We start from the raw sequence: 20,637 nt of genomic DNA, 5'->3' as shown, positions 1-20,637 counted from the left end.
AGTACCCAAATCTATAAAATGGGTGTTAAAATCAATGTGAAATGTATGTCCCGAGAAGGCCAGGGTATATACAGTGTTAAGTATTTTCAGTGTAGATCAGAATACAGTTAGTTCCGCTAAAAATGGCCATATATCCACCTTACATATTTTTGGTTCATAAGAAGTAAAAGTAAACAACCCTTCCACAGCTGTTTTTATAATTAAACCTTAAATCTTAAAATACCTCTAATTTAAGAATTTTTTCAGCATTAAATGAGAAGTGTTTAACCACTAAGACAGTTCACCTGGATAATAAAACTGATCCTGACACTGAATGCATGGTGTGTCTCAGTATCAGATGGTGCTGAAAAAACTACAAAGTACACGAGGAACAAGTTGTTGGACAAGAAGATTTCCCTCTACAGCGGTGACATCACCATGCTGGAGATAGACGCTATCGTCAATGCAGGTATGTGTGTAAATGAGTGAGTGTTTGTTGTAGTTGGATCATTGTGTAGATTAGTCCTCCAGCGTGGTCACCATTTATCTGTTTCCACTCATGATGAAATAAATAAAAAACAAGATAATTATATATTTCCTCTATTTTGAAACAGAGGTAATATCGTTCAAGATGAAAAGGAAATGAAAGTACAAGTGTGGAGTTTAGTGCTGCAACTAATAACTATTGTGATAAGGGATTCATCTCTGGAGAGAAAAAAAGCTTTTTAGTTTTTATTTTCGAAATTTAAAAAACAAAAACACACCTCGTTTTCTTCTACAATGCTGTTTAAACCATTTACAATCACATGTAACTAAAACATAATGTAACCCTGTTGTTTTAGTTAATGATTGCAGTTGAAAGAGGCAAGTACAGACAAAGCGGCTAGAATAAAAATATGAAATAAATGTTCAGCCATGCACTAGGAATGAAAGGGAAATATAAGTTATATGCTATGAATTATTAATATGCGACTGCTTAAGATTATTTTTGCCCATACCTCTTTTGAAACGTAGATGCATCATTTTATAAGAGCTTTTGACTTGATTCGCTGGAGGTCATGGCTGAAGCGAGCTGACTCTGACCTCTTCTTTTCAAATGTTTAGCTGGTAAATGAACTCTTGACTGTGCGTTGAACACAAGGCCTGCACTTAATCCTTGTTGAGTCATCTGAAAGAATATAACCATGATTTACATCAGTTCCTCATCCTCCGTAGTGCAGAATGTCAGATGAAAATGTTTGAACAAGCTTTTTGCACATTGCCCAAAATTCTAATTATATTTATAATTGTTTTTGCTGATTTTTTCTTTATTGCTTAGTCGTTTCAAATAAGCCCTAAGACAAAAAAGGTTATAACGTTACGGTGAGATGCAACTATTTATCAGTATTTGATCGGATGTTATTCAAGTTTCTGCTGTTGAGACATGAAGGTTTCACGTTTGACTGTTTCAATTACATGAAATCTTCCAAAACCTCTGAAATGTGACGTAGTTTCCTGTTGCTGTGTAAGTGAATGACATCAGCTGAAAGGAGCTAAACATGAAACACAGCTGCCGACCTGATTTCAGCTAATTAAAGTTTTCGAAATCTCCTGTCTCTGGCAGATTTGTGTCTGTTTTGACAGACAAATGTAATATAAATACCTTCCTTTCTTTTCATCTAATTTGGGGTGGGGATCAATGTAGCCTGGTGGTCACTTTATCAAATATTTCCTTTAAACTAGCTTTATCACAGGCCTGACTACAATAATGCATCACATAATGGAACTGACAGAACTGACAGAAGGTATTTCTGTCTGTTACGTTTGTTTTCAATAAACATGTAACTGTGCGTTGTTGTAGAGCGTTGTCAAGACCAGGGGTCCCCAAACTTTTTTCGGTGGGGGCCACATCAACTTTTCTTTCTGTGATGGGGGGCCGGGGTCAGTCTATAACAGGAAATGATATGGGCCAAAGTGACCACCAGTGTTATTGTGTAAATATAACGATCATTTGTTGGCCTTGGCACCACCTGTTGGTTTGCAAAAAAGTAATAAAAAGTATTCACGTTTATTTGAAGTACCACAGATATTCCTTTTATTTTGTAGAAAATTAAAACACAAGCTGATGCCAGTTAACAATGATTTTGTTACAGGTACAGGTGAAAATAGATTCTGCATTCAGAATCTATTTTCCGTTCCCACATTTTGTTGACCGACTCTCTTCCGTTAGCTTGCCTTGCCCGCGGAAACTTGACGCTTACGGCTTGGCATCACGTAGATCGGAATATACCATTGTGTGAGGGGGTGAAAATTAGCTACTACTGTAAATAATTCACAACTAAGGTCAATTTTAATTAGAACGCCTACCTTAATCATTACATGTGGATATTTTATAAACAAATATATAATAAATGCAATTTAAAAAAACAGGCCATGTTTAGAGGGACTTTTGGGCCACTCCAATTGCTTTGGCGGGCTGGAAGTGGCCTGCTAGACTTATCAGAAAATCAACACTTGAACATCATCAGTGTGATAAAAACAACAACTACCTAAAAGCACAGTACCGATCTGTGGGAAAAAATGACTTTGTACTGTGATTTTTTTGTTTGCTCAGCGTGACATGCACTGCAGCCGAACCACCAGGGGTCGATCAAGAAGTTCGGTTTTACTTTTGGGGAAAAATCATGTGAAATCATATGATTTTCTCCATGTTCTCTGGCTTCCTCCTACAGTCCAAAGACATGCAGCTATGGTTTTATGGTGACTCTTAAGTGCCCGTAGGTATGAATGGTTGTCTCTACATATCAGTGACCTGTCAGTGGTGTAGCTCTCCTCTCACCGTGTCAGCTGGATAGACTCTAGCCCCCTGAGACTCCATCAAGGATGAGCGGCCATAGATAATAGATGTCTAAATGAAACCTGTAGTCTGTTTGTCGATGTGAATGTACTGTATATAGATTTAGCACAAAAAAACCTATGAGGGCGGTTTGAGCTCATTATGGTGTATGTATGATGTGTTCTCTGGGTGTGGGAGGAACAGCTGCAGGCTTTTATGTGGCTACCAACAGGTTTGTACAGTGAACTAGAAAACAGAAACAACAGAAAGGTTTTTAGGATCAGAGGGACTGCTGATCGACTCCCTGAAAACTTCAAAAGTAAGCAGAGCAACCTCAAAGCAGAGCTTGTGTTTATGTGAAGTGTCAGCACTGAGCAGATTATGGATAAACTGCTTTGAAATTAAATAAGTGGAGTTAAAGTGATATGATGAAACAGACTCCTTAGATTTAATCTAGAGATAGCTGGTGCTTTGTGAAGGCAGGAATTGGTTCAACCAGCCGTCAGTGAACAGAGCTCATCATAGTTTTATCTGGGGATCACAGCAGGAGTAGTTTATAATAATAAAAGCATAAAATAAATGATTTGGACTTACTGCATGCACACATAAAGAGCGTGTTTTATTAATGCTCTCTGCATACCAGACTCATTGTTTATTTTTTGTCTTGTTTATGTAGTATCCCCCAACCATTTGTTTCACAGACACTACACGTGTCGTCACAAACAAACAAAACTCTGATTTGTTGCATAAACTGATGCTGCTTTTGCAACATATGGTTATTTTTTATTATCAGTTGATTACTTCTTAGACCAATCCATTTAGTCCATCTGATGGGAGCAAACTTAAAGATATTGAATTCCTTAGTATGTATCCTTAGTAAGAATGTGAATTTTGGGGGAAAAATCAAGGCTAGAATCAAGAATAGAAATGTAAGATGTTTTGATGTTTTTTTCTGACCTTACTTTTAACGTTAGTAAATTGGCTGTGTTGTGCCGCCTGCATGTGTGTTCTCCGTAGCTGTGTCAGTGTTTCAGACGCCACCTGCAACGGCCACGTGTGTGCTGTTCACACATTAAAACCTCTCTCTCTTTTTTAATTGTCAGTGTGCTGCTGTAAAACAACTTCTTATAGTAATTAACCTGTTATCTGTGTGTAGGGTCCTTAAGTTTGCTGTTTTCCATATTTGGCATTAATTAATTCGATTGTCAGAACAGATTTTTGACAATTAATAAATACTGACTAATTGTTTTAGCTAGCAGGAAAGTGAAGACAAACTGGCAAAAAATATTTCTTACACGGTGACAAAACCTTTAAAACGCCTGCAGATATTAAGACAATTAATTTGTTCCAAGTCATGATAAAACATCAGTGCTTGTGAGGAAAACACATTTATAAATACTAAAATGAAATTACTTGGGCTTTCCATTGAGAAACCAAATAATTACTTAAAACACAAAAGTGTAATCTTAGCTGTCAGAACGGAGCTGCAGAGCAAGAAAAGGCTGGAACCAAATTGAGTAGAAAGCTGATAATATCAATGGATGTACTGTATTAAATTCATCTTAGACATTTTGATTAATTGAGTCATTCTTACCCTCATGTGTGCATAAACTACAGATTATAATATTTTTAAAATAAAAAAGGTATCAGTATCAGCCATCAGAAGCACATGTTTATCATATTGTGCATCCCTAATCTCTATACATTTCTTTTTTTCTTTTTCTCAGATCTTTATTTAACAATGAAAGAAATACAGGCATTCAGTATATAAACAAGATATACAAAGAAAAATGTCAGTTACAGTAAATCAAATACAGTATATAATCTCTATACATTTCTTAGTCAGGTAGTTTTCTTCTGATGAGTTGTTGTTTTCCAACACTTCCAGTAGGATTTTAGCATTTTTTTAATTAGTGACCATTAGATGGCGCCAAACGCCAGTTGATTTACTGAAGACCTTCTCTCATAAGGCTGTTTGGGCATTTGGGGGAAATTTAATCGGTGTCTTGGCACAGACGGTGCATCAGGAGAGAGTGAAGCAGGCCAGCATGCCTAAATGATGCTTGATGATGAGGCTTTAGCAAAAAATGATTGATCCTCATTGGCAGCTGACTGTCAGCAGGTGTACGCTCTGCCAGCACCGAGTGAATATGTTGATCCTCGCTCTCATTTATGGCGTTTCTGCTTGTGTTTATGTTTGCACTCGTGAGTATTTATGCATCTGCCTGCAAATGTTAAAGTAATTATGAGTGTGTGTATACAGTAAGTAATTGTAATTTGTCTCTTGTGTGTCTGCGGAGACGACTTTGTGTTGCTGTGTGTGTGTGTGTATGTTTTTTACAAGAGCTTTTTACAGAGTCGCGCGATGCAAAGTAGCATGGAATTAACAAGAGGGAAAAGCTAGTAAAGTGTCATTTAGCAGAGAGGACGAGGCAAGGTGAGGGCGGGAGACGGAAAAATACACAACAATGCCAGAGGAAACATGACTGAGAGATGGAGCGTGAGGGAGAGTCAGCACGCCGACTCACAAAAAGCGAGGGGAGAGTCTGGAGGAGTGGAAAGAAGAAGATAAAAGAGAGGTAGGGAGAGGACACAGGCTAGTATTTAAATCTCAGACTGCATTGCCATGGCAACAAGCAGGTACAGGGTACCCACAAAGGGGTTTTGGGCAGCAGAGTCTGATCATCCTTCCTCTGTTTGACTGACTGGCTGGCCAGCTGACTGTCTCTATAGTCATTTTGTCGACTAAGCGGCTGACCTTTTCATTCGATGACTAACTGATTGAGTAAGAGGCTTTCGGTGATGGCAGTGGGACTTAAAGAGATATGACATTAAAATAAAAGAGGGGAGCGCACAGACATCGAGGGATACGAGAACAATTAGGAAAGAGACAGTTAGTTACGCTCATTTGGAGAATTGCTCGCGAGCTTATTCTCCTGTTGCAGATCTAACAGCAAAGCATGAGCGGGAGAAAGCAGCCAAATCAGCGCCTGTGGTTTTTGACATGTGGAGGGGAGTGATGCAGATTTTTTTTCTGGCTGCTATGAGAGGCCTTGAGGAATCATTTAGCCCGTAACGCATCAAACATTCGATTGTAGCCAACTGTGGCCAATTATACGCTATACTGGCAGACTGGTAGGCAGGTTGGGAGGGGGGGCTTGCAGGCCTGGCTGGTGGTGAGCAGTTGAATGCAGACACACAAAACACACACATGTAGGTTTGAATCCACGCAGACACAGAAGCACTGGAGACCTGGGAACAAACAGGTGGAAACTACCTACAATCTACTTCTTTCTACCAGGGATGGAGTATTCGGATGGATGGAGACTTGGTTACTCGACTACAACACTGCTTTCTACTACCTACCTACTATGCATATTTTAGGGAATAAAATGGTGTAAATTTAGTACTTATAATTAAATAAAAATATTCTATTGTATTTTATTGTACTTGAATACCGGACTGCTGTGACAACCGAATTTCCCTTCGGGGATGAATAAAGTAATCTATCTTTCTATCTATCTATCTTATAAGCAGTGGTGGAATGGAACTAAGTACATTTACTCAAGTACTGTAATTTAGTTCATTTTTGAGATACATGCACTTGACTTGAGTATTTTTATTTATGTAACTTTATACTTTTACTCCACTACATTTAGCTGCCAGCTTTAGTTACTTTTCAGGTGAAGATTTACCATGAAAAACATGATTATTTTGAAACAATTATGCACTGTTATAAATGTAACCACATCACAGTATTTTAAGTAGTTAAAATCAACCCTACCCTGACAACAAATGCTGCTTGTGTAACAATAATAAAATGATATATTTGAAATATATATAACAATCAGAGTGGGGCCACACTGAATAACAAGTAGCTAAGTGAGGTTTTGAATGCAGGACTTTTACCTGTAGTGGAGTAATCTCACAGTGTGGTATTGGTACTTTTACTTAAGTAAAGGATCTGAATACTCCTTCCTCCACTGGTTTTAAGGCTGTTATCGATGAACAAATTCTTAGTTAACCAACACTCACACAAGTATGCCAACTAATCGATAAGTTGATTTAACCAACACAAAATATGATTGAAACAGGTTTATTTTTATTTAAGAAAAATAGGTATCATCCAAGCATGTCTGTGCTGCAGCCTTTACAGTATTAGGGTGTGAAAAAATATACTTTATAATGAATTATATGCCAGTTGAAGCTTTGAAGGCCCAACAATTGCATTGCCAATGATTATTAGGTTAGAAAAGACAATATTTGCCCGATTTAATGTGATTTATGATATAAAACATCCCCACTTACTGTCGTCTATCTGAATACAGATAACATCTCCGTACAGCTCTAATATGAAAGATGCTGCTGCACCCTGTTCCTTCCTTCCTTCTTTCCTTCCTTCCTTCCTTCCTTGCTCCCTTCAGTCTGCAGTGATTGTTCAGGTAAAGAGGGCGTTGCGGTGAGACTGGGCGGACGATGTTTGCCGTTTGTGTCGTTCTCAATAAAGATCGGATTTACAGTAACTCTCCACTCCTCCCCCTTCTCCTCCTCTTCTCCTCCCCCTCCTCCACCCTCCTCCCTCCTTCCTTCCACACTTTTACAGCCCCTGGCTCCTGCCCACTCCTATAAAACACTACAAACATAAAAACCCACAAGCACTTAAGAGCCGTCCTGGTGAGGAGGAGGGGGCGATATGGGGGGGAGGAGACGGCGGGCAGAAACATCCTCCTCTTTACACCCCTCAATCACTCCGTCCGGAGAAGGAGAGCGAGATGGAGGGGAGGATATATTGTCTCTGATGGGCGAGCTGATTAAGATGGATTGCACAATGAAATGTCTTTGGAGTGATGAGTTCTTGGGGTGTGTGTGCGAGCGTGTGTGTGTGGAAACGACGTCTCTGCAACTAACTTTGCATTAAAACCTTTTTTCAAATTGATTAAATGCAAATTTGCTTAGCTCTACTGAGCTGCATTTTCACTCGCAAAAGTTTTATTCCTCATTTCCATTTCAACACTTACTCTCAGCTACCATTGTGTTTTTAACGTGTTTGATATTAAATGCCATTTATTTTGGCCTATCTTTTTTTTCTCCTCCGAATACAATTGAAACTTAATTGAAAAAGATTTAAAAACTGGACATTGAAGTTCTGTCAGTATTTTTTTCTTTGGGTAATGTCCTTTTTTCCAGTGGAGCTAACTTTGTGTGTGAGAGTAAATGTAGCGGCAGAGTCGGCTGATAAATCTTTCAGGCTAGACTATAAAAAACTGTCCCTAAAATTAAGCCGTGCACCGTCAAGTGATAAAGAATATTCTGGTCCTATCTCAGTCTTTAGAGCAAGAACCACTTGTCATCGTCACAATTTCTGCCTGCTGAGAGTCTGTGGGAGTGTGAGAGTGTGAGAGTGTGTGTGTGTGTGTGTGTGTGTGTGTGTGCGTGCGTGCGTGTGTGCGTGTGCGTGTGTGTGATTATACATTTCTGTGCACATATGTTTGGATGTATTGGCAACATTATAAACATGTCTGCATGTGTGTACACACACCTGCTCGAGCCAGAAATAGGCACATGATGCTGGCTCTGTGGAGGTGTGTGATGTTGGGAGGGGCGGTGCATGAGCGTTGTTTTGCGTGTGTTTAAGTGCAGGTGTCCTATCATGTTTGTGTGTGTGCACATGAGATAGGGTCTCCCAGGTTTTCCTCTGCAGGTCAGAGATAAAGCTGTTGGTTGGCGCTGGAAACCCGCTCAGCGTGGCAACAGCTGAGAGATACAAGATAAGAGCCAATAGTTTTCCTGGCCTGCAGGTGACAGACAGGATATGTGAGAGAGAGAGTGTCTGTAGACTTCACTGTAACTTCCTCACAGATAAGAAACCTAGAAAGAAAGCTGGACAGATGAGTGGATGGATAGCAGGGACGGTAGGTTGACAGACAGGAGGGGAAAGAAAGGTCAGACAGTCATGAGACAGCTGCAGCAACACTTCGTCTCTCCTACAGTCTCCACTGTGTACGAAGGCGGAGGGCTGGAAATATACTCTTATTTTTTATTGGTTGGAAAATTGGTGGTGGATGTAAACACGGAAATTAACAAAGCAACATGGAGCCACAGGCACCTCGAGTACCTTTGATTACACTGGCCGTAATCCTGCTCTGTTGTTGCTACCATAGAACGGCCCAGATGTCCAGCAAATATCAGACTTTAGCAGAAGTCCAAGTCAGTTCTCTCTCCCAGTCATGTTGCATCTGTCGCTCTGTGTACATCTCACAAAAAGCCTGCTGCGATTTAATTAATATCCTGTAACTGGGTCGTTTACAGTGCAACAGGAGTTAGACGAGACCCCAAGTGGTCTTGCACCAGTTGTTTTGGTCTGCACCAGAGTAAGATTGGAGCGTTCACAAGCAACAAAATGAACCATAACAAGGATTTAATCGCACCAGAGTTGATTGAAATGGACTAAGCTTTGGGTTGTTAGAGCACCCAAGGACAAGCACTTATTCAGAGAAGCTACGACTTCTAGGAGACTTAAAAAAGCTTTGTGTTGTATTTACAGTTTTAATTTGCTGATCAAAACCCTGAAACTTGAGTCATCTGGAATGATAATAAGTTTCAATCTGTAGTCAATACAAAGGTAAAAGTTAGACTCTGCAAACGACAACAACAAATACTGCGATTCAGTCAAGACATCATGTTCATTTATACACACTGGCCTGGAAACACTGTAAGACAACTCTGATGGTAAGATTAGCCCCTTCTGCAACATCTGATTCTGGGTAAAGACTCCCTGAACAAACAGTAAAGTGATTTTTTTCACACGGCTGGTGCCAAGAATGAACTCTCAGGACACGGGGTAAAAAGTTCAAGGTCTTAACTTGCCAACACAGAAATAAATCAGTACAGATACAGTTCAGGTGGTGAGGCAGAGGGGCCAAAACACTCATCTTAAACAGAGTCCAAAAAAAAAAAAAAGTCAATTTACTGGGAGTTGCACAGAAAACCAGGCTGGAATGCTTATTGGGAAACAGAGAAGACAAACTGGCAAAGACAAAAGAAGCTGTGCATCCTTGATTCCTCTCCTTGCCTCCTCTCCTCGCTTCTTTGTCCTGAGAGATGGGAATGGAGGAGATGAGGAAGAGACGCGAGAGGAAAAAGGACTTCAGGCCACTGGCATTTAACAAAATAAGACGTCTGTGCCTCGGAGCCGTCATTTTAAAACGACGACTGTTAAATATGAGGTGTGGCACAGCTGCTTAAGCTGCCCATTGTTTTGTTATACTGCTGTATTTTATGATCTCTGTCAGATGAGCAGAAGAACGTTCAAGACAACTTATATATTTTGTTTTAATTCATAGCATAATACACGAAAGAGTGATAGTTGGAGTTAGGGCTGGATTAAAGGCTGAGATTGAGGATTGGAAGGGTCGGGAAGTAGAATAACGAACAATGGGTCATATATGTAAATGGGGACAAGGTTGTGTCGCCTTTTTTATATTTATATATATATGTATATATATATGTATATATATATATATATATATATATATACATAAAGTGTGACTGAGGCATGTGTAGAGGGAATTACAATCATCAAGACAGAAGGAAATTAAAGTGTGACTCTGCAGTTTGAGATTCATAGAAAACAAGACACATCACATTTTCAGATAGTTCTTAGATGGGAGGCAGGAGTGAACTCTCCTGAACACTCCTGCCTTGTAACATGATGGACAAAAGCCATATACTTATCAAGATTTTTAGCTGTAGATTTGTTATTTGAGAGACTTATAAAGTCAAAGTTATCAGCTCCAATTAACTATTTTTTTTATTCTGTATGGGTGTTTATGTCACATTTAAGTTGAAGTAAAAAAACAACAAATCAATAAGTAAACAGTAAAGATTTCCATTTTTAAATTGAGATGCTTCATTAAAATACAATAAGCATGAAATAATTTTTTTTTATCTGAATATTGACTGTTAAGAGACCTCTCCTGTTGTTCACTCACCTTTTCACCTCGCTCCTGTCAAGCGGTTTGTTTTGTGAAGATGGTACGTTTTTTTCTGACAATGTTAACATTTTTCAGGCTGTCTTCTCGGGCTCACCAGCTTTATAACATCCTGTGACACAGTATTTCTTGACTGCTTGACAGATGTTTGATGACTGCCTCGTTGGTTACTCCTGGTGCTTGAGTTGTCAAGTGATGGCGCCTCGCCGCCTCGCTCCAGTTGTTTTAGTGGCACAAACTGCTGCAGTGAATGTGTTACAACATTTAAATGTCTTGTCCTTGAAGACAATTTTTCACATCTAGTTTCCCAAAAAAACCCAAAACATTATGGCTGCTAACTGTTATGTTCATTGTCGATTAATATGTTGATTATTTTCTTTGTAATTTGATTCGTAGTTTTCTCTGTAAAATATCATACAATGTGTTATTGTTTTTGTAATGTATAGGCCTGTCAAAATAATTACAATATCCACTTATTGAGCTCAGGAAAAGTTATAAAGATCATGCCCATATAAAGTAAGATGTCGCTCGTTGTGTTTATGCATTTGTTTATATAAGAATAACCTACATTTTATCAAAAAATTATATAATCAAAACAGCAGGGTTTTCCCGACCATTTCAAGACTTTTGCCGGAAAACCAACATGTTTTTTCACATCACCTAAGCTGATTGAACAAAAAAACTTTGCTTTCTTTTAGAGGTGGGAATCCCCAGAGGCCCCACGATACAATTTTATCCCGATACTTGAGTTACGATACAATATTATTGCGATTTTAAGCATTTTGCGATATGTGAGTATTATGATACAATATATTGCAATTTACCTGTATGCACAACAACGGTTGCAGCATTTTCTCCAATTTTCCTCAACTTTAAGCTTCATTGCTCTGAATAGCTTTCATACGGCTGTGTATGTGAAATAACTTTGCGATAGAGTCACATACCTGGGTTCCAGTGTCTCTGGCATGTAGCTAAAACCATCGTAACTTTGCAGCGACAACTTCCTGACACGATATCCTGACACATATGGTGCCTATATATTCCTAGGATCCTTTACTTTTTTTTTTTACCAGTGTCTCAAGTATATTATTAAAAGTGAGCCCGCTACGGCCTCCGGAAATAAACAAGAATGTTGAAAATACTGAAGCTTAATTATCGCTAAATACCGATACTTGGTGGCCATGCATTGATACAATATTGCCATGGAAAATATTGCGATACTATGCTGTATCGATTATTTCCCCACCTCTAATTTCTTTTCTGGTTGCACTGCTTCTGTCCTCTGGTCTACACACTGTGTTGGAGTTTCAATGTTTTTAACCTTTATTTCTTCAGGGGAGATTCGCTGTATTATCTTTTTACACCTACAACGATAAATAAATGTATCCATTAGTTGAATAACCTTCTCCGATTTCAGCTTATTAAATGTGAGGATTTAGAAATTTTCTTTGCCACAAATAACAGGAACAGCCAATTAAATGTGTATAGGTTCTCGATGTTAGTGGAGGTGGCACGCCTCCGCTCGGCAGAGGCATTATCATTTGACATTATCTCACTTTATGTACAATGCAAAGATCGATAGATGAATATGCATCTTGAGCTGAATTCATCAGTGCAGCAGAAACCTCTCAGCTTAATGTTTCATTATTACAATGCACTATGATGGAGATGGTTGTGTGGGATAAGCATCAATAATTGAGCATCAGTGTTTTTTGAGCTTGGATGCTTCCACCGGGTGCAATATAAATTCAACCCAGCGATGGAGCATCTTTTATTGATTCCAGAGAAGTCTGTGGTTGATGATGACCGATGGCTGTTGTGGGGGTTGGTTATGGGGCTTAGGGGTTATGGAGGATGAGGAAGATGAAGAGGCCGGGGTGTTGGGAAGCCATGGATGAGTAAACACAGGCAGGCAGGCAGACAGGCAGCAGGACATCGACGAGAACAGCTGGAGGAGAAAGGTGAGAGAGATGTGCTCAGTGAGCCTGTTTGGTGATTTTAAGAGGATACAACAGGCAAACCCTCAGTTCTGCAGGTAGAGCCCCTTACAAGAGCATTACCCTACAGCAGCACAGCGTCACACTCCTTCTGCAAGGCTTCACTGATTCTTAGCTGGCTTTGTCAATGGAGCTTAGCGCTGTGCTTAGCGCCAAAATCAGCCTGGCAGACATCCGTGCTCTGGCCACTCTGCTAGAGTGTGTATAGAAAGATTGTCAGGCCTGACTTGTTGTTGAAAATTGCTTCAGAGCGGCTAAAATTGTTTTTCAGATCTCACCTGAGCGGCATTTCCTCATTTGACTGGAGTAATAGGGGACACAAAGTGGAAATCTATGCATGCTTAACCACTTTATAAGGGATTTTCCAGCATCAGGCCAAGGATTAAGTGATTTTTGTCACAGATCTACTTTGAATACTGCAGTATCTACTCCAGTCTCAGCGCTAAGCTGTTGATAGTCTGTTTGTTTTAAGTATGTACATCATGTAGCTCTTATTAGAGGATAATCAAGTTGGAGCCAGCTGTAGCATTTTTTCCCCTGCCTGAGGAATTAATGTTTTCAAGGCTGCATTTCATCCTTAGATGGCTGCCTCTTTTTCATCAAGTCACTTATCCAAGGTTTTTAATCAGGAGGGACGTGTTGTTGTGATCTACTCAGCCTCCGTGGTAGTAACAGGGGTCAGAGGAGGTGACGAAGAGCCCAGAACAGAGACTGTCGAGGTCCCACAGGCTCCCACAGTGTGTGCTCTCTATGTCTCTCTGTGCTGCAGTTACCATACATCTACCCTAGAGCTCTTGTCAGCTCCTCTTAGGACAGGCTCATATTACAAGATGCAAAATGTCACACCAAGTTTGCTATTGCAGACAAATATTTTACGTGTGTGTGTGCTCTAAGAAAGCCTCAAAACAGATACCATAAAATGGGTTTATCTGTGTGTGTGTGTGTGTGTGTGTTTTGATGTAGAAGGGTTCTTAAATTTAAGCAAGATAAAATAAAACTCTTCCTCTCAGCCAACCTTTCTTCTTCTGTAAGAATTAATTTAGGGCTGTATTGTTTACTCAAAGAGTAAAATGGGTTCACAAGCTGCAGCTGCTATGAAACGGAGTAAGTCACAGATCCCTCGTGAACCGGACTGTTTCTCCCCGATGTGGTAACTGTACTTCCTTAGCTCCTGTTCCTATAGCAGTATCCCCATTGCGCTGACTTTGTGTTTCGTGAAGCAGTGCTAATGGACACGTTCTCACAATATGCCCGTCAACTGTCTGTACACACACGCACTTACAGAGGCAAATTGGTGTTGCTGATGCTGCTCTACTTTGAGAGTAAATTTGATGTGCTGTCAAAACTTGACCACATCTCCACTCTACCAGCCACAGTGCATATAAAAAGTCAACATATCCATATGAGATTGCATCAGACCTGTTCCATCTTTAATGTGATCATTCAACAAACAAAAACCCAGTGGGAAAAATAATTATGAGGAATAGAGCCTGACCTATATGGGGTTTTTTAAGCAGATGCTGATACTGATTTTAGAGGGGGAAAATTCATAGATAACCAATATGGTGGCTGATATAGTCATTTTCTGAGCTGGAATGAAAATAGACCTTTTTTCATGTTGTGTATTGTGCACAGATTTTTCACCACTCTGTAAATGTAGCCAGACAGCTACTTTCTCAAATATAAAACTTTATTAGAATATATTTAACATTGTTATAAATTATTACATACTATACGAACAATGTTTTACATCATCAGCCAATTCTATAAATGATATCATGACAAGCTACATTTTCTGCATTATATATTGTGAAAAATTAGTTTGCATAACGGCACATATCAGACAGTATATACACCGATACTGATATGCCTTTGATAGGTCAATATCATCCAATAATATCTGTGAACTGATATATCTGTCGGGCTCTAATTAGGAATAGGCCTTGATAACTATATTTTGTTGGACATAAAAGTGTCATAGAAATATTTGCGATATAATCTGTTTTAAAACCATTTAATGCCTCTGCCATAATTATGTTAAATAGCAATAATAATGTAAGAACAGCCTTTCAAAGAGCAATGAACTTCAATGTGTGTCTGTGTGTGTGGAGGAGCTGCCTGAGCCCCGCCTACGGTGAAATTCAAGCACATAAATTTGTCTTTTTTGTTTATTCGTTTGAGGTGCTGTAAAATGAACACTTAAGCTCCATCCAACTCTTATGGCATCATGTTCATAGACTGTATAAGTTGTTGTTGTAACACTCTCATGTAGAAGACCACATATGTAAACATAACGGGCGATATTGTACGATATGACCTTTTGCATTTGTTACAGCAGCAGGTGTTAATTCTATTAACTTTGCAGACTTCAATTGTGAGGGGGTCTCCTGTGCACAGCTCTCTCTTGGTCCATCCGCATAGTTTTCGATCGGGTTTAGTGACATCTGGTCTCTGATTGGGCCAAGACTTTGATTATTCTGGTTTTGAAGCCTGGCCTTGGTCGACTTGGATGTGTGCTCTTGCTCATTGTCATGTTGAAATGTAAAATTCCTCTTCATCTTCAGCTTTTTTGCCAGAGGCCAGCAGGTTTTGTGCCAAAATAGCTTGAAGCTATTCATTATCCTGTCTATCTTAACAAGAGCCTCCTGACCGAGGCAAAGAGAAGCATCACCAGGCTTTGGGGCTGCTTCCACCTGCTACCACCACCAGGCTGGACAGTGTGGGCACGGTGTTCTGTAGCTGATGAGCTGTATCGGCACTGTGCCAAACATATCCTTTAGAATTTAAAGCATAGTTTGGATTTTTTGAAGAGGGGTATGAGGTGCTCATCCATAGTCAGTGTATTACATGCAGTAGATAAGCAGGCAGGACCATTGACATGGAAGCTAAGCAGTGTTTGTTTGAATTATTGTGTAGATTGGGGGATTTAAAGGGTTTAAAGGGTTAGTTTGTTCTGCAGTAAATCAAGTGACCTCTTGATAGAGTAAGATGAAAAGCGGGATGAGGAGCAGCTAAAGATCAGGTGAGATGTGAAGAGCTGATGAGCAAAATGAGCAAAATGCTAAAACAGATGTTAGGAAATGATATGAAAGGATTCAAATGACATTTTTTATAAAAAAGAAAAGAAAAAAAAATATTGAGTTCACCACTGTGTCAGACAAAGAAAAGCAGGAAACATTTACTGTTCACAGCCATTTTTTGGAATTTTTGCTTTAGAAATGACTCTGGTTCATCGATTGTCAAAATGTCACTGATTAATATTTTAGTCGGTCAAATAATAAAGTAACTAATTAATTCATGCTTTAAAGGGTCTATTCTGTAACCAAACAGTTACTTACGTCAGCTATGATTCACAGCCACAGACTGCATTAAAAGGACCTTTACATTACTGAATTTAATGTGTAAACAGCCACCGTCTCAATCATAAATGTGCTTGAATATAATATTTTTCTTTCTTTATGAAAAACTGGACTTAATGGAAGCTGTGTATATTTAAAAAGTTTCTTTATAGCCCCGTTAGTGTGAAATTAAAAAGTGAAATTTAAATCTTTAATGTTAGTAGAGAAGCCTGTCACTAAGGAGACATGCTTGCTATAATTACCATGGTCCCTGTGCAGTAATATTGCTTCTGAAGAGAGCTAATATCTAAGTTATAGTAATTTCTCTCCGTATTTGTTTTGAGGCTTTTCACTTAATCCTCCTTATGATTTCAAAATACATATCAAATGAATAGAAAATTACTCTTCCACGCCCACTTGAAGTGGCTCACTTTTGATGGTAAAGTAAATTAAAGACTGTGGGCGTTTTCATGTCTTCAAGGCTTGAGATTATCTAAGGCCCACCACTGTGAGAAATCAGGAACTGTATGCTTCAAATTCTCTTTAAAATGAGCTTTTAAAGTGTTTATGACTGACATTTTATTTAATGTTCAGCTGTAGATTTCTGCAAGTTTTTCAAAGAGACTTTTTTGAGGTTTCTTTACATGCACACAGCCGTTCCTCGCCTTCTCCTGGCTCAAATCTAGATGCTTGTATCTCATACTTTCATCGCGGCACTGAAGTCGTGTTCTGTCCACTCTGTCCTCTTGTATCTGTGTCTTTGCCATGGGCGAAGTTTTGAGGCTGCAGTGAGTCTGTGAGTTGGCTGCAGCATGAATTTAGACAGGGCTTCTGCTCTAGTTTTTCCAGTCCAGATCTGTCCGAGTTAATTACGGTACAACTGTCAGAAAGACCACTTTACTGGTCATTTGAGCAACGACATTAATGCTCTCTGTGTACTGAAAATTTTCGAGCTTTCAAGGTTCAGTGCCCTGAGTTTCCGCGGGATGCTCCGATGTCCACTTTGTGTCTCAATTTGAGTGGGAAGATGGAAGAAAAGCCACGATTCTTTATGGTGCATCCCCAGAGTTTCGTCTTCTCCCTTCCCCCTTCTTTTTTCTTTACCGCTTCCATTTAGACATCATCTCAGGGATGTGACCCGAGAGAAGCGAGACACTGGCATTAGACAAACAGGCCTCAGTTTACAGCTTCAGATTGATTTACACCATGACATTGAGAAGTTAACATACCCTTGGAGAGTTAATCCCTAATGTTGTCCGGGTCAGTAAATAAACGGAAAAAAGAAAAGCCAAACTGAAGGAGTTTGCAGAAAAGCTCATTCGTGCTAATTATTTCTCTCCCACCCCTCCCTTGTTAAAAGCTTTCCCACCCCTCCAATCAATCGCCACTTTAGCGAGCAGGAAGGGTTGAAGGAAGTGCGAGCCTCATTAGCCTGATTGGGCCGATGTGGGAGATGGAAGGAGATGGAGTGAATGAGGGAGTAAAAGAGAAAAGGAGTCAGCTTGATCATCAGCACTTGGCCCATCAGAGCGTCTGTCATCAAGGCAAGTGCTGCGTTCAAATGTGTTGGTTTGTTGTGCAGCGTTGTGGCTCCTGGTTGGCCTCGAGAGGACCTCCTGAAGGTGCTGAAGGACAGTTGTTGCTTAATTTAGTTAGGCTAATTTGTTTTGACTGTGGTTAAGATGGAGATCATGGGTGGGAAATCTTAAACTAGAAAATTTCCTCTGGGGAAATTCTGAAAGGGCCACGGGGGCTACTGCCGGTGTGTGTACACTATGTGTTGGTGGCGCATCTGTGCGTCCTACGCCCAAACTATAACTCTGACAGCTTTACCAGAGGATTGTGAGTGAGAAGACAAATTTTCCTACGTTTCTATGTATAAATTATTTCTGTAGAGTGGAATTTGCGGCCTGGAGCGCAGTTTTCAAATTTATTTTTTGACAATTTTTTCTCTCCCTCTACACTCTGGCGATGATGTCACACACTGTGACACGAACATCACGTGCAATACACACCCATTATAATCTCAGAATTTCTTCAAAAATGATCATGGTCATTGAACAGGGATTGATAAAAAACTATATGACCTATCGAAACGTGGATTAATACACCGATACTCAAGACTTGTGTCTACTGTTTAAAGTTTAAATGAAGTCTCTAGGTGAAATTATGCCGGAGAAGTACACGTTTAAAAATCTCCAATTATTGTTCTTTTTCGCTCATTTTTTCCCGGCTGTCTCATTCACTTCAATGCAAAATTTTGGGCAGTTTTTAATTCATATTCCATAAAGAAAAGTAATGGCACACCGATCCCAAACAAACCGCACATTTTGATATATAATTTGACTAGAAGCGAGACGAATTTGCGTCCGAAAGAGGAAGAAGAATAAATCCACAGTATAACAATAGGGCGTCGGTGCGATTGCCCCGTGGCCCTAATGAATTAGACTTTAGTATCATCCAACGCCATCTTAAGGCAGAAGTCTTGACATCTGGTCTAACTAATAACTGAACTTCAGACCTGAATGTGTTTTTTTTGTTTCCTGTGAAGAATATTAAGTTAGTAACTCCTCAAAACCGTCACCATAGCTTAAATGTCAACTGGAAAGTATGACCTGACAAATTTGTTGCTATTGGATTAATTTGTTGATTTGGTACACTGCAAAAAAGCAAACTTGTATTTTTTGGCCTGAAACAGTGATTTAAGTTGGTAAAACTTGGAAATATAAATGATTGATATTTAGGGCAATAATGTAAGTTAGCACAACAAAGGAAGCCAGTTGTCTGCTCAAAAACAAGTTGGTGAGTTGTTGTTACTTATATCTTTACGTTGGGGTTCAAAACAAGGAGCAATAGTTCTGCTAACTCTTATTTCGTTGTTGTGAAATGTGGAAAGCCAACTTTCCGAGTTGCACTTGAAGTCTCATTGTGGCTGTGATGTGCTGCCTCCAGCTGGAGTCCACACAAAAATGACAAAAATCAGAATTCAGAGTTGAGCAAACTCAAAAGCAAAGCTTAAAATATTTAGTTTAATTGTCCAACTTAAAATTTTATCGAAGTTTGTTGCCTTGAAATTTTGAGTTCACCCAACATTTCTTTTTTTGCAGTGTAGAGCAGGGGTGCTAAACATGCGGCCCAAGAGCCAACACCGACCCACCAAAGGGTCCAATTTGGGAGAAATAGCAAAGAAGTAATAAATCCAAAGTATTTAAATAATATGCACTGCTCTTCCTATTTGTCCATTGGGTGTGGTGCTGTCCTAATAGAGGAGCAGGCCTTATGCTCAATGCGCTATTATAGAGCGAGCTCACATCCAGGCTACAAGAGACAAAACTATCAAACACAGGCTGCGGTTCATACAGGAGCTGTTGGTGAAAAAATGTCTTGTCAAAAGAAAAGTGGACACAGTGTCAGGTTTTCCAAGAAGAAAAAAGAGAAGTAAAGTTAAATGCTGCTTTGAGGCTTTTACACCCTGACTAGAATTCAGCTCTGAAAAAACAATCAATACTTTTTGTGGTCCTTTAAATATCCTGAACATTTTATGAAATACTGTCAGTCAGCGGTACAAAAGAATCTCTATCAGACTTCGATCTTAAAACACTATTGGCAGTAGTTTTAGTGGTCCGGCCCACTTTAGATCTAACTGGGTTCTCTGAAACATAGAACACAAACAACTGTATTAGAGGCCTGACAGTGACCTGACACTGACAGCGAGGGATAAACGCGCCCACGGTTTGCAAACCTTTTGACTTTAACTGGAAACTGAAAATGAGCCTTCATACTTTAGACGGTCTGAGAGGATCTTGGTCTGGACGTAGAATAGAGACTGAGGAGATTCAGATATGTAAGCTTCTGTATTTATGTGATGTGTGGGTTATTTTGTGGATTCATTGGTTTGGTCTTGTAAAGAATGTAAGAAAATAATGAAGAATTTGCATCTCAAAATTCAAGCAGCCCCCCCCCCAAAAAAAAATAAATAAAAATTTTATAAATAAAATTTAGTTTAATATGATATAAAACTTAGAAAAGCATGAAATCTCCATTTTTTACAGGCTGAAAACAGCATTCACTGTCATTATTGCATGACAAATTACTTGAATGATTAACCGATGATCAAAATAGTCTGCAAATATTACTCTGCTGATCCACTAATGATTGCAGCTTTAGAATCAGTCATGCAGTGCTTTAAAAACAAATAAAAGAATATTAAGATCAGTGCATTTCGTGTGCTGTTGTGAGATCTGACAGGGCTTTCATTTGACGTTCAACATGGCTGACTAAATGTGACCAGGCTTATTGATATAATATAAAGCAAGTCCCCTGAGGTTGTGACAGTGTGACGATAATGTGCAGTCTGTAAAGCAGCCAGCTGTCAGACGTGTATGTCTTTCCTTGTGTAGGGCAGGGTTCAATTTTCTGTGCCGTCTCACTTAATGCACTCCTTAGTGTAGCAATAATCGTTTGCATTCCCAGTTCTTTATGACAATAATAGTGCACCTTTTTTTCAAATATTGGTT

General features: G+C 39.4%; 1 protein-coding gene across 3 annotated transcripts in view; it reads left to right on the top strand.

Annotated features, from left to right (window-relative positions):
• macrod1 (mono-ADP ribosylhydrolase 1) overlaps window positions 1–20,637 on the top strand; it is a 135,345-nt gene that overhangs the window by 3,626 nt on the left and 111,082 nt on the right. For all 3 annotated transcript variants that reach the window (XR_009395302.1, XM_059345606.1, XM_059345607.1), the window contains exon 3: window positions 332–448. Coding sequence is in view for 2 of the 3 variants with exons in the window: in XM_059345606.1 (XP_059201589.1) it covers window positions 332–448 (117 nt within the window). In the remaining variant the exon portion in view is untranslated. The remainder of the gene's footprint in view (window positions 1–331; window positions 449–20,637) is intronic.

The sequence above is a fragment of the Centropristis striata genome, chromosome 12, assembly GCF_030273125.1.
Source record: "Centropristis striata isolate RG_2023a ecotype Rhode Island chromosome 12, C.striata_1.0, whole genome shotgun sequence".
Lineage (NCBI taxonomy): Eukaryota > Metazoa > Chordata > Actinopteri > Perciformes > Serranidae > Centropristis > Centropristis striata.
Note: the sequence above shows the minus strand (reverse complement) of the source record. Positions and strands in the feature narration are given on the sequence as shown.